Here is a 14,214-nt window from a genome sequence, read left to right on the forward strand (position 1 = left end):
TGATATTTGCGTGAGGACACAGCCAAACCATCTCAGACATCAAATAAAACTCACAGGGGCCTGACAAAGTGGCTCACACCTGTAATCTCAGCACTCTGGGAGGCCGAGGCAGGTGGATCACCTGAGGTCAGGAGTTGGAGACCAACCTGGCCAACATGGTGAAACCTGTCCCTACTAAAAATACAAAAATTAGCTGGGAGTGGTGCACATGCCTGTAGTCCCAGCTACCTGGGAGACTGAGGCAGAATTGCTTGAACTCCAGAGGCAGAGGTTGCAGTGAGCCGAGATCATGCCACTGTACTCCAGCCTGGGCAAGAAAGTGAGACTCTGTCTCAAAAAACAAAAACAAAAACAAAACAAAAACAAAGAAAACTCACAGGGAAGATTCCTGAAGTATTACGGTCTTTTCTGTTTATATAGTCATTTCAGGTAATCATTCATTCATTACTAAGGAGAGACCAGTGGGGCTTGAGTTCTAGACTCTGTGAACAAACTCATCACCTATCCTGGCATTATCAGTGGACAGGAAGCAGGTGCACCATAATGGGGGACACACACATTGAACCCAAACAAGTCTGTATTGTATCTGAGTTCTGCTGCTGCTAGCCGTGACTCTGGACACCTTACTCAACCTTTCTGTGCCTCAGTTCTCTCATTTTTAGAATGGCAATAATTATACTATCTATATAATAGGTTTTTCATGAGAATTAAATTTGGTAATTCATGTAAATCACCTAGTACAGGACCTAAAACATAGTAAATTTCCTAAATGTTACTCTTCTACATGAACTCCTCAGCATTTCCTTGATTTCCTGTTCAAACTCCTTCACATGGCATGAAAAGTCCTTCCTTAACTCCTGGACTGATCCCAGCTTACCTCATCTTTCCCTCCATTTGCTCTGTAAATCCGATATGCAATCATAATTGTTTTGTTTATCATTTCTTATCTGAACTTTTTACTCTGGAAGTAACTCCCAAGATTCGTGATGTAATCAAAATGCAATCTGATTTTATTACTCACTATCCCTTTAAGCTTTTATTCAGGAGTAATTTTTTTTCTGCTTTCCAAAGGAAACTTGGACAGATATCAAGAATTCTTAATTAGTGGGCAGTCCTACTCACTTTATGTAAAAAATCAGTCTTGCTTTGGTAATTAGAAATGTGTCTAGTCAAGATATTAATTAAATGGCTCAATCTCCATTCAAAAAGTGAGAGCTCTCTGCACCTGCAAGGGCCTGTGGTCAACTTATGCTCTCTCTCCCCACTTACATCCTCCCTAGGTGCCAGCAGCTGCATCAGACCTCACCTGGGCAGAAGCCGGCTGAGGCAGTGCAGGTTGCTGATGGCCTTCAAGTTGTTGGCATCTGGCAGGTGCCTAAATATGATTCTTTCTCTTCTGGGTGCACAGCTTTTTTTTTTTTTTTTTAAATAGCAGTTTATTAAAAAGAATATATGGATATATGGCAGCAAGTGACATAATTGATAAAAGAGGACCCACATATCACTGATTCTCCTATTACTACACAAAACTACTCCATGCAGTGATTTAGAAGAGACCCTGGTTTGCAGGGTGCACAAGTTGTTTCACATTATAGAATATATAACACGTAGGAGTAGTAACTTCATAGAATCTGAACAATTGGTAGATTCTCCATTTGCTCTGTCAATCTGATATGCAGTTGTAATTGTTTTGTTTATGTAATAAATAACTGATAACTGGTGTAACAAATAACTGGTTTATGTAATAAATAACTGGTAGAAGCTAGCTGGCTTTCTATAACTGATCAACTATTGTGAGAAGCTGTTGACTCTCCATGGGTTAAGATTTTTTTTTCTTTTTTTGTGAGACTGGATCTGGTTTTGTTGTCCAGGCTGGAATGCAGTGGCATGATCTCGGCTGACTGCAACCTCAGCACTTTGGGAGGCTGAGATGGGTGGATCACTTGGAGGTTGGGAGTTTGAGACCACCCTAGATAACATGGTGAAACCCCATCTTTACTAAAAATACAAAAATTAGCCGGGCATGGTTGTGGGCACCCGTAATCCCAGCTACTTGGGAGGCCGAGGCAGGAGAATCGCTGGAACCTGGGAGGTGGAGATTGTGGTGAGCCAAGATTGTGCCACTGTACTCTAGCCTGGATGAAAGAGGAAGACTCCACCTCAAAATAAAAAAAAAAGTAAAGTAACGTTAGTAATAACATTTAAAAAAACCCAACAACACCAGGTATGAAGGAATTAATGTAATAAGAGATGTGTAAGACCTCTGTGTGGAAACTAAAACCCTCAGCAGGATCTTGGGAAACTTAGCAAGCTGATTCCAAAATTGATACGGAAATGCAAAGAGCCAAGATCCTCTTGAAAACAAAACAAAACAAAGAAAATCAAGTGGGAAGACGTGTTTTACCACATGTCGACTTTTCTTATTTAGTTATAATAATTGGAAGAGTTTGGTGTCAACACAAGGTTAAACAAAGAGACCAGTGGGATAGAATAGAAAGTTCAGAAACACATCTATTCAGATATGCACACTCAATTCATGACAGAGATGACGCCATGGAGCACAGAAAAACAGGTTTAAAACAAGCATTACACATAAAAAATATTAAATTTAAAAACTTATCTTCCTCAGGAGACATCATTTTGAGAATAAAAAGGGAATTTATATAACAGAACATTTTGCGTGACATATAATTGACTAAGGACTTGCATTTGTAATATACAAAAATTAAAAAAGAAAATAACAAGCAAAAGACAACTTAAGGAAAAATTTTGTAAAAGACTTTGAGCAAATCATCAAAAAGAAAATCTAAAAAGGCCCCCAAAATATGAAAAAGTACTCAAACATACTGGCAATTAGGAAAATGCAAGTTAAAACCCCACTAGAATGGTTCAAATTAAAAGGTCTGACAATACCAATTATAGGCTGGGAGATACAGCAACAGGAAATAGACTGCTGTTAGGCAAGTAAGGTGCTGCAATCACCTTGGGAAACAGTTTGGAGTTACCTAAGAAAGTTGAAGATATGTAGTCCTGTGGCCCAGCAATTCAAGAGAAATGTGTACACATGGTCACCAGGAAGGCAGGTGCAAAAATGTTGACAGCAGCATGATTCAGATTGGAAAGTTTCCAAACTGAAAATTTAATGTTCATAAATTCAATGTTCATAAGTAGTAGGATGATTAAATTCTGTGCTATTCATAGACAGAATTCTATGCCACAATAAAAGTGAAATAACTGTAGCCTCATAAGAACATAATTGAATCTCACAATGTTAAGCAGAAAAAGCTAGTCACAAAAGAATATCTAGGCTGGGCATGGTGGCTCACGCATGTAATTTAGCACTTTGGGAGGCGGAGGTGGATGGGTCATTTGAAGCCAAGACAAGCCTGGCCAACATGGTGAAACCCTGTCTCTACTAAAAATATAAAAAATTAGCTGGGCATGGTGGTGCACACCTGTAAACCCAGCCACTCAGGAGGCTGAGGAAGGACAACCGTGTGAATCTAGTAGGCGGAGATTGCAGTGAGCCGAGATCATGCCACTGCACTCCAGCCTAGGTGACAAGAGACTCTGTCTCAAAAAAAAAAAAAAAAAAAAAAAAAAAAAAAAATCTAATATTTGATTACTTGATGCAAATTTATACAGCATTCAAGAACTAAACTACCATTTTTAGGAATTCATAGTTGGGTGATCAAAGAAAAGAAAGTGACTACATTAAAGTCAGGAAAGTGGTTACCTTTGGGGTTAGTGAAACAGCTGTGAATGAAAGGGCACCTGAGGGTCTTCTGAAAAAGCTTATATTTCTGGATAGTGGTTAAGTGGTTATATTTTATAACAGTATGTGGAGCTGTATAATTGTGTTTTTATTCACTTATCATTATTATTATTAGTTACCTCATATTATACTCAGGGATGAGTGACAAGCAAATTACAAAGATTGAATGCCTTGGGACCCTTAACTGTGAATAATAGAAAACACAACTGGCTTAAGCCAAAAAAGGTAATCTATTGGTAATCTATTGGATAATATAATTAAAGAGTGAGGGGGTGAGCATGCTGGCTTCAGGTGAGGCTTAGAGCTCATACACTGTGACCAGGTCCTGGTTTCTTTTTATGTCTCAGGTTCTCTTTCCTGTGTTGGCTAAATCTTCAATCGGTTCTTCTCCTTTGTATCCCAGATAGCTACCAGTAAATCCCTGGGATTATAGGTTTCCTTTTTTAAGTCTAGCATGAAAGAGAAACTTTGCTCTTCCCATAGTTCAATCAAAACCTCCGAGGTTTAGTCTTAGTCCTGATTGGCTTAATGTGGCTCACGGGTCCTTCCCTGGACTAAGCACTAAGGGAGAAAGGATAAACTGGTGGATCCCATTCCTAGTCAAGGGCCAATAGATCACATGTTTATTCAACGTTCAGGGTAGTATTAGAAAGAAAAAAAGGAGAAGAAGAGTGAGGAGGTAGCTAAAAAATGTCTGCAACAATCAATGACCATTTTATTTAGTTGAATATCATCACACATAAATAGCAACACACAGTTTTGCGCTGCTCCCTATCTCAGGCTGAATCAGAACCAAAGCAAAGAAAGTAGGTAGTTAGAACAGAGGTACCAGTTGACCTGAAATCTGAAAACAACAGCAAAAATACCTTTTTTTTTTCCCTGCTGATGTTATTTAGTGATTCTAAACAGTCACAAGCGCTCAGATTGATTAAAAGCAAAGCTGGCTTGTCAGATTGGATCTTCTTAAGAGCTATTTTGAGGTGAAATGAGAAAATTTGAGAATTGACTGGGCAGTAGAGGATTTAGAGAACTATACTCCATTTTCTTAGGTTCGGTAATGGTAATCAGTAATATTTTTAGGAGCAGCAGGTTGGAGTATTTAGGGGTGAAGTGTGTTGATGTCGGTAGCTCTCTAAAATAGCTTAGCAAAAGACATACACACAGATAAAGCAAACATGCAAAAATTACCAATTGTTGAATCTAGATGGTATGCATATGGGTGGTCATTAGAATATTCTTTTAATTCTATATGTTTGAAACTCTTCAAAACAAAATGTTGGGGGAATAAAAAATGTTTTCAGAAAAATCTGAAAATTCCAAACAAACGAAAAGGCTGACTTGTTTCTATGCTTTCTCCTCCTATAGTTTCAGGTATTAGTTCCATACCAGGGAGAAAGAAATAAATTTATTGTGTTAAAACAATATAAGTTCTATTGCTATTTTCAGTTATCCACACAAAGTGTTTATTCATCACCAGCTATGTGTATGAATTGGTGTTAATATAAAGTTAAAATTTCATCTTTATCTGCCAATTAGAGAATAAAAGTTGACAACTAAATGCTACAGGCAGAAGGAGGGGAACTAGGCCTCAAAAATATTATATTAAGAAAAATAAGCCACACAAAATGCTACATATTGTATGATCCCCTTTATATGACACGTCCAGAACACGCGAATCTGACGGAAAGATTACTGATTGCAGAATGATTAGTGATTGCTTAGGACTGGGACGAGAAGGTAAGTAACTGCAATGGTATTTAGACATTTCCTTACGTCTGTTCCAGGTACTTAATGACAAGTTTAGCTCCTGGCTTCTCCTGATTCCGGTGGGTTTGGGTACCTCTAGAAAATACTTCCCCTACACTTGATTGAGCTCTTTTATTTGAGCTGCCCTCTCTTCATGCACCCCACCTCCACTTCTTTTTTCCTTTGCATTTCTTTTCAGTTCTATTTGATTACCTGCTTCTGGCAAGGTGGAGCTTTCCAAAACTGGATTAGCAGCACTATAACAGCAGTAACCCTTTCATTACCAGAGTAATTTTCTTTACTTGTTTTGCTTCAGCATTTACAGGCAGCTGCTATTAAGTTAAAAGGTAAAAAGACATGTGATTTTTTTCCCTGCTTTTACAAGTCCAGAATGCTTATAGTGAGGATTACAGAGCTTTTAAGCCATTTCCCTCAACTTAAAAAAAAAGAACGGTAAGAGCTGAAGTAGGCCTCTCCTCTATTTAAAACACAAATCCAGCAACCATACTTCCTTTTAAGGATCACGTTTCAAGATTTTGCCATTTATCCAAGAAGAATAAATAAATCAAGTTAGAATTTAGTGTTACGTTCATTTTGACTTCTTTGTAATCTGTTTCTGGCCTTATGTTTCCTTGACTCAGTCAGTAGGAAAGTTGTTAAAACAGGGAGGGGACCGAGGGATAAGGTCTTGCTATCTTGGTCTGCTTCCTATTCCAGTCATTATTCACTGGGGCCTCTGTAATTTTTTTTTACTTATCAGGTCAGATAAACAGACTCAGGCTTAATGATTATGGTGAAATAGTCTGAGGCACCTGGATGAAAGGTGGTTATAGTGAGTTATGTACACAATTCCCACACCTTTTAAACACTTGATTCTTACAGAGCTATCAAACTAACAGAGGGAAGTTACTCTGAGTTTGCTTGACTGATACCTCCAGGGAATGCATTTTCTAAATATAGAGGTTGCTTTCGCAATTTTAGCAAGATAAAAGCGTGTTCAGAATTGGGGGGTTGCCATTCAAAGAGCAGAGACCAGAGACTTGAATTTTCAAGGAGGGTGCTCCACACAGATACTGAGATTACAGCACATTAATTTCTCTTGCACATGCAGAAGTTGAGGAGGCTTCACAATGTCAGCATGACCCAGTATAGTTGCAAACATCTTACCCATCTGGCCCTTTCAACATCTAAGGCCAGGCTCGGTTCTCATAGCAACTGACTCTCCAGGAACGAATGAAAGAGAAAGCAGGAGAAACAGTGGAGGGGTTTTGGTGGTGGTGGAAGACGGGGGAGATAGAAGTGGGGCTTGAGGAAGGTCGTGGTGAGGCAGAGTGGTAGACAAACACGGAATGAGAAGTGTTGCCAAGCGCAGAAGACTATCATTGCGTAAACACACAATGTGCTTCAGGCTATGTATTGTAGAAAACAGTTCCTGCCCTAAAAGGTGTTGACATTTAAATTAGGGTAGGATTGTGCATCTGTGACACAGACTGGGACAGAGACAGAATAAATGGGTACATTAATCTGTTCCGAACCTTAGGCCAAGCCAAGACAAACACACAAACACCATTTAATTTCATACTACAGTCAAATTCTTTGGACCAAACCATGGGATCAGAATTGTTATACTCAGTGAACAGTTCCAATGCATTCATTCATTCTTCCATTCATTTACTCCATAGGCGTTTGAGTGCTTGCACTCGATGCTGGGCACCGCTGAGCCATACCAGACGCCAAGGAGTTGACAGTCTAGTCCAGTCAGTGACGGGGTTAAAAGGAATTCTCGCATCATTGCTACTGCGAATGCACCAGGACAGGATCAGCCCTTCAAATCTCCCACGTGGTCCCTGCAGGTGAGTGTCTGTGTCAGCGCGTGCGGCCCGTGGTGTTTGGAAGTGAGAGAGCACGTGTGTCAGAATGGCGCGTGTCACAGTGCGCATACAGGTGTCGCCGTGGTACGCGTCTCCATAGCTGCCGGAGCAGGGCTATGCCGGCTGGGCGAGGCTGATGTCTCCCGCCCACGCACCGGAGGCAGCGCAGAAAGCACTCCGCGGGCGCGATTGTGAGTGAGAGCGGGCGCGCGCGGGAGGGGCGGGGGAGGGGCGCGCCGCGCCGGCTGCGCCGCGCCGCGCTGGCTGGGAAGCGCGCAGGCGCAGAGTGTGGAAGCTCGGCCGCGGCCGCCGCAGAGCGCTGGGGGCGGGAGGAGCGAACGCAGGAGGCTATGGCCGCCGCTGCCGCCGCCGGCTGCTGAGAGGCTCGGCCCGCGAGCGCCTGCTGCCGCGGACGATGGTGACCGTACGGGCCGGGCCGCTGCCGCCGCCGCTGCCTCCGCCTCCCCAGACGCAGCATCCGAGGCCCGGCGCAGAAGAGCCACCGCTGTGAGCCACGCTGTCCCGGCCCCCGCCGCCGCCGCCCGAAGAGAACCGGAGGGCGGGCGAGAGCGCCGGGGAGCTGCGGAGCCCGCCCGCTGGCAGCGCTGTCCCCCAGGGAGGGAGGCCGCAGCCTGAGGTGACCGCGCCGCCGGACGGCCCCTTCCCATCCCGGCGCCCCACGGCCGCTTCCCACGGCTTCCCTCCCCTCCCCCATCGCGTCGCCGACTCCTTCCTCTTCTCCGTCTTCGCCCCTTTCTCTTTATCTGGCTTCACCTCCCTCTGCTCCCTAGCTTCGAAGGAGCCCACAACCCCTGTTCACCCGCAGCAGCTCTCCCTCCCATCCTCCAGCCCCCCTCGCCGTCCTCGCCTTTCTCCGACCCTGCGCTCCCCTCCCGGGCCCCGCGCAAAGCCCCCTCTCTCCTAGCGCTCGGGCCTCGGCCGCCGCCTCCCCAGCCTCTCATCCTTTCCTCTCTCCAGGGCCTGGAGCGGTCCCTTACATTCCTGAGATGCCCTTCCTCGGGGCTCTCCCCCTTTGCCTTTCCAGCATCCCATTTGAAGGCCTTTTTCAAGACCCTTGTAGAGCAGCCCCTTTCCAGATCCCTTTCTCGTTTCCATTTCTAACTTTGCCTCTTTTGCGTCTTTGTTCAGTTTGCTTCCAAGCTCCCCTCCCTCTTTCCTTTCACCTTACCCTTCTTTGATCTACGCAGCCCCAAACTCAGTCTCCCCTCTTTGAGGTGGTGCGAGGTTGTTTAGGGGTGCGGAATGGCCTGCCAATCCATTATTCGAGGGGGGACCCATTGGGGGCGCAGAAGGGCCTGCCAATCCATTATTCGAGGGGGGACCCATTGCTCTGCCCCTTTTTAGAATAAGAGGGCTCTTCGTCCCTTCTTTTTTGTCCCCGTGGTTTCCTCTCTCGCTTGCCATTCCTTACGTCCTCTCCCTCCAGTTCTGCTTTCCCCACCCAAGAACCACCCCCAGACCCGTGCACCCCCCTTCTGGAATGATTCCCTTTCTGTTCGGGGATGCTGAACTTCGCCCGCGTTTTTCTTCGCGAGCCTTTTGGTACGTGGCGTGGCGTGGCGCGGCGCGGCGCGACGGAGCCAGCACCCTTGGCGAGATAGGAGGGGAGCTCCCAAGCCTCTTTCCTGGCAGAGTTTTTGCTGAACGTAATCTCTTAGCCCCGCGGCGGCGGCCGGGTTGCTGCTGCTGCTGCTGCTGCGCTGCCTGCTTGCCGCGAGCTGGGTTGGGGTTACTATAGTTCAAATGCATCTGAGATCAGCCGGCGTGGTGGGAGGAGGTGCGGGGAGAGAGGAAGGGGGCCTGTGCAGTGAGCAGGCGTCAAAGATTAATGGATGGCTTTGCATCGCAGTCTGCAGTAAACAGGAAACTAGTCTGAAAGGGAAGGAGAGGACTGTGTGTCTTTTTATTTTTTAAAATACGGAGTGTGCAGTTTTATTGAATCTTGAATCATGCCCAAAAGGATGAGCTGTCGGTGCTGCAGTCGTGACCCAGGCTGAGCGCCCGATGGCAGAAGTAGCAGTTTTATTTCCTCTCTCTGCTCCTTCTTAAGTTGAAAGATGGCCTTTGTATTCAGAGTGGACTCCCTGTCTTTCCGGTTGTGGAGATGAGAAACCACAGAATTGCTAGTAGTTTATGTGGAGATCAGGTACATACAAAGTTAGCTAGCAATGAGTGGGAGTGGGGAGGACCAGCTATATTTAAAACATGTGCCGTTGCTTATGTAAGACGTGCGTTCTCTTTCCTGGTATCTCAGTTCTGGGTTTTTACTTAGAATTTTAGGCTCTAGTTTTGTGCTGTTAACATTTTCAAGGCTTACCATCCTAACAGATGGACAGCTCGAAAATTTGCTTTTCTTAAAATCAGTTTCACTTGATGGTAGAATTTTTTTTTTTTAACTGGTTGGGAGAAAGAAAGGTTAATGGTGAATCATGATTTTTGTTCTTTTTTAGGTGGAAGGTGTAGAAGTAGTGTACGGAATAATTTTAAATTGGGTCACTTGTCATTCTTGTTTTTTCTTTGTCTTTTAAAAAAAGTTTAGGAGATGTGAGTACTTTGGTGTTTTTTTGTAAAATCACATTTTTCATTTTTCTTATTTTACGTAAGTCTTCAGCAGAGATTAGCTGTGACTTTTAAAAACCTGCATTTTTCTTATTCAGGACGATTTGTTTGGTTTCTTCATATTCAAAACTAAAATGCCATATTTTCAGGAAAGTGTAGAAGGAAGCCCCTTGTGTTTTCTAACCTACAAATCTGAATGGTAAACTGTACAACATTATACTTCTAGAAGACATTACTGTTTTCTTAAGTACTGATTGCTGCTTCCAAGCCTGAGAAAGTCATTTAATGAAATCGTTGTGGTCTCGTTTGTGGTTATCATTTGTTGAACCTCTCCTGTGGGTTTTGGAAAGAAATGTCTTTTTTTTTTTTTCTTTTTGGTTGTTTTTAGCTGTTTTACTGTATAAAACATCTTTAAGTTTGAGTCACATTTAGTTTATGTTACCTGCAGAGATATCACGTTGGAGTATTACTTTCCCAGTTCATTTCAGAGTTCAAGGAGGAAGTTGTTAGATCTTGCATCAAAGGTAAAACAGTATAGGAACTTTATATATTTGGTTTTCGGTTTATTAAACCTTTCAGTTTTCTCTGCTTTCAGCTCTCTTGCTTATTTTCTAGGATTATTTGGCATTATTATTATTTTGTTGTGTGTGTGTTTTTTTGTTTTTTTTTTTTCAGAGTTTCGCTCTTGTTACCCAGGCTGGAGTGCAATGGCGCGATCTCGGCTCACCGCAACCTCCGCCTCCTGGGTTCAGGCAATTCTCCTGCCTCAGCCTCCCGAGTAGCTGGGATTACAGGCACGCGCCACCATGCCCAGCTAATTTTTTGTATTTTTAGTAGAGACGGGGTTTCACCATGTTGAGCAGGATGGTCTCGATCTCATGACCTCATGATCCACCCGCCTCGGCCTCCCAAAGTGCTGGGATTACAGGCGTGAGCCACCGCGCCCGGCCGGTATTATTTTGTTTTTAGGAGAATTTTGAGCTCTCCTCTTCTTTAGAGTATGCTCATTAGCGCTGTCTGACAATAAATCCGGAGCAAGATAAATGAGGTAACAATATAAATGTATTCTCTAGCTCAGGATAGAAGGCTCCATTTTACTTCGCGTTTGTGTAATAGAGTGATTTAGCAGGTGTGAGTAATTCCAAGTACCTGCAAAGAAGATGAATATTTTAAAGTTTTGTTTTGATGCTGGTTTAGTGTGTGGTGCTAAAGTGTAGTGTACTACCTGTTTGTGATGGTAACTATCATGTAGACTTTTACTTTAGAAAGGTTCAAAATTTTTAGAAAGGTTCAAAGGTTTTGAGAATTTTTCTCTTTGATTTTCTCTGTATTAAATTTGTTTTCTCAGTGCCCTCACACATGACCAGCTTGCCACTGATTTGCTAAAATATCACTCATGTATTTAAAAAAAGTTTAGTAAGCAACAGATTCATTATTAAATGGGCATACTTAATTGTATCCAAAGTCCTTCTTAAAAACATTTCAGTCTCGAGTTGGCTATGTAGTAGAGGTTGGGATCTTTCTTGAATATTGTTCTGTATTGACAGCTTTCGGGACCCAGTATTTGTGTTTTTTTTTGTTGTTGTTGTTGTTTTTTTTTTAGAAATAGAAATATGTCCCATTTTCTGTTTCTTATTATATTTGTTAGGCAGGAGTGGTGGGTGGAAATTGAGGGAACATATACCATTCTGCTAAGGGACTTTTTAATAGAGGTGATCCTCTGTACGGATTAGGAAGGTTTTTTTCCCTAGCAGATCTTGATTTCTAAAGCAGGATTAGTTATTTGTTTAGCTCAAATTTTCTTCTTTAATCGTGTAGGAGCCACAGTAAATAGTGAACATAAGTACATTTTAAAATAGGAAAACACTGAAATAGGAGGAAGGTTCCAAATCAAATGAAATAAATATGGGCTATAAGTATTAACTCAGTAATAGCTCCTCCCCGCCTTGTTGCTTATAAAAACAGAGGTAGTGATTTATATTGGATTCCAAAATATGGAAAAAGTTACTTTTCCTTTGTAGTATAAAGACTATCAGTAATACTGTCATCTCAGTACATGGCGATTTTCACAGTGGCTGGTGGTTTGTAAGAAAATCTATTCATACTACTTTGAAGTAAGTTCCTAAGAGGGTATTGAATTAATCAGTTTGCTCACCAAAGTAAGTATTTATTTCCTGTGTAATTCCCAAAGCTATCTAGACGGCTTACGCACATAGAAAACGCATTAAACTTTTTACCAACAATTTCTGTGAATATTTTTTTCCTGGGATTAAAAAAATAATAATATCATGGGCTTTGAGAAATTCAGTTTAGATTCCTCAGTGGTGTGGTTTGCAATAAATGTTAAAGGTTAGAGATTTTACTTGTCAGTGCATTTTTCCCCCTTAGGACATGATATTTAGTTTTGATTTTTACAATATTTTTTCTTCTGTAGGAAAATTACCAAAATGATCTTATTATTTCACATGATTATTTTATGTGAAATAATCAGAGTTGCAATACTTATCTATAAAAATGTTGTCTATATCATTGGTAGGCTTTATATATATAAAACATTTGGGTTATGGGAATGGTTGATACATGATCATTGAAAAGCTTTTATTAACGGTTTGCCAAGTTGAATTGCCTTTAGCTTTTAACTATCTGAACTAGGAAGCTATGAAAATTGGAGGGTAAGATGGAAATATTGACAAATATTTAACCATAGCATAGCAATCTGTCACTATAATTTTCTGCAGAAATAAATGTTTTCGTTTGTCCTGTAATGTCTGAAATTACTGCCAAAGCTGGAAATGTGTTTAGCTTTCTCAGCAAAATTCTTAAAAGGATATTGTCAGAGCCAACAATCCAGAATTATCTTTACTCTTTAAATTGTTCTTTATCCACTTTTGTTTGCCCTATTTTTTTTTTTTTTTTTTTTTTTTTTTTTTGGAGACCAAATCTTGCCCTGTTGCCCAGGCTGGAGTGCAGTGGTGCAATCTTGGCTCACTGCAACCTCCGCCTATGGGTTCAAGTCTTTCTTCTGCCTCAGCCTCCCTAGTAGCTGGGACTACAGGTGCGTGCAACCACACCCGGCTAATTTTTGTGTTTTTAGTACAAGAGGTTTCACTGTACTGGTCTCGAACTCCTGACCTTGTGATCCATCTGCCTTGGCCTCTAACGTGCTGGGATTACAGGCGTGAGTCACTGTGTCTGGCCTTGTTTGCCCTATTTTAAATTTTTTTGGGTTAATTTGAAGCTCTATAATAAAGCAGCATGGCATTGAATTATTTATTTATTTATTTATTTAAGATGGAGTCTTGCTCTGTTGCCAGGCTGCAGTGCAGTGGTGTGATCTTGGCTCACTGCAGTTCTCCTGCTCAGCCTCCTGAGTAGCTGGGACTATAGGCCTGCGCCACTATGGGCCCAGCTAATTTTTGTATTTTTAGTGGAGATAGGGTTTCACCATGTTGGCCAGGCTGGTCTCGAACTCCTGACCTCAAGTTCCACGCGCCTTCCCCTTCCAAAGTGTTGGGATTACAGGCGTGAGCCACCATGCCCAGCCTGAATTGTTCCTTTAAATAGTAAGTGGTCCTGATAACTAACTGCCTTTTAAATAGTAAGTGGTCCTGATAACTAACTGCCTTCCCTATGCCCACCCCCTGCTACTTATCAAGGTCTATGCAGAGACAAGCTGCAGACTCAATGCCTGGCTTCTTCCATGTGCCTGCTTAACTATGTATCAGGGGAAGAATTTGATGAGCATTTGATGAACACTTTGAAGGCAGATTATGGGAATTTTAGGCCATGTTTAATTTTAAAGATTCAAGGAAATGATATTATAAATAATAATGTTTTCCTGTACCTGTATCTAATGAGTTCTCTAGATTGTAAATTTAGTACTTCAGTTTTGATTAAGTGAATAAAGAAAAGGATAGAGTGCAAGATGCTGCAAAATAAGTTGTGCAGTTATCAAGTTTCTGTTGAATTGCTTCGGCTTTTTCAAGTGTAAATATTCAAAAATTGCCCTCTTACGAGCTACTTAAATCTCAATTTTATAGGAGTCAGTGAGATTTTCAAGTGAGTTGTATACAAGTTACAGTAGTCTTAAAGAGTGTTTTGTTGCTAAGTTCCTAGATTCGGAGTTAGTGGCCTTTCAAAAAATTAGTTTTGAGGCCTGAACATTTAATCAGAATTATAAGATTGGGCAGACCTGAATGGGCCAATGTGAAACCACTATACAGAGATTATTTCATGAATATA

The 14,214-nt window shown here is 41.9% G+C and overlaps 1 protein-coding gene across 1 annotated transcript in view; it reads left to right on the forward strand.

The window, feature by feature from the left end:
• RNF145 (ring finger protein 145) overlaps window positions 1-14,214 on the forward strand; it is a 93,088-nt gene that overhangs the window by 44,995 nt on the left and 33,879 nt on the right. Inside the window, 2 exon segments of the mRNA XM_074390294.1 lie at window positions 7,204-7,352; window positions 7,355-7,374. Of these exon segments, the coding sequence (XP_074246395.1) occupies window positions 7,325-7,352; window positions 7,355-7,374 (48 nt within the window). The 5' untranslated portion in view covers window positions 7,204-7,324.

Source organism: Saimiri boliviensis, chromosome 20 (genome assembly GCF_048565385.1).
Source record: "Saimiri boliviensis isolate mSaiBol1 chromosome 20, mSaiBol1.pri, whole genome shotgun sequence".
In the NCBI taxonomy this organism is placed as follows: Eukaryota; Metazoa; Chordata; class Mammalia; order Primates; family Cebidae; genus Saimiri; species Saimiri boliviensis.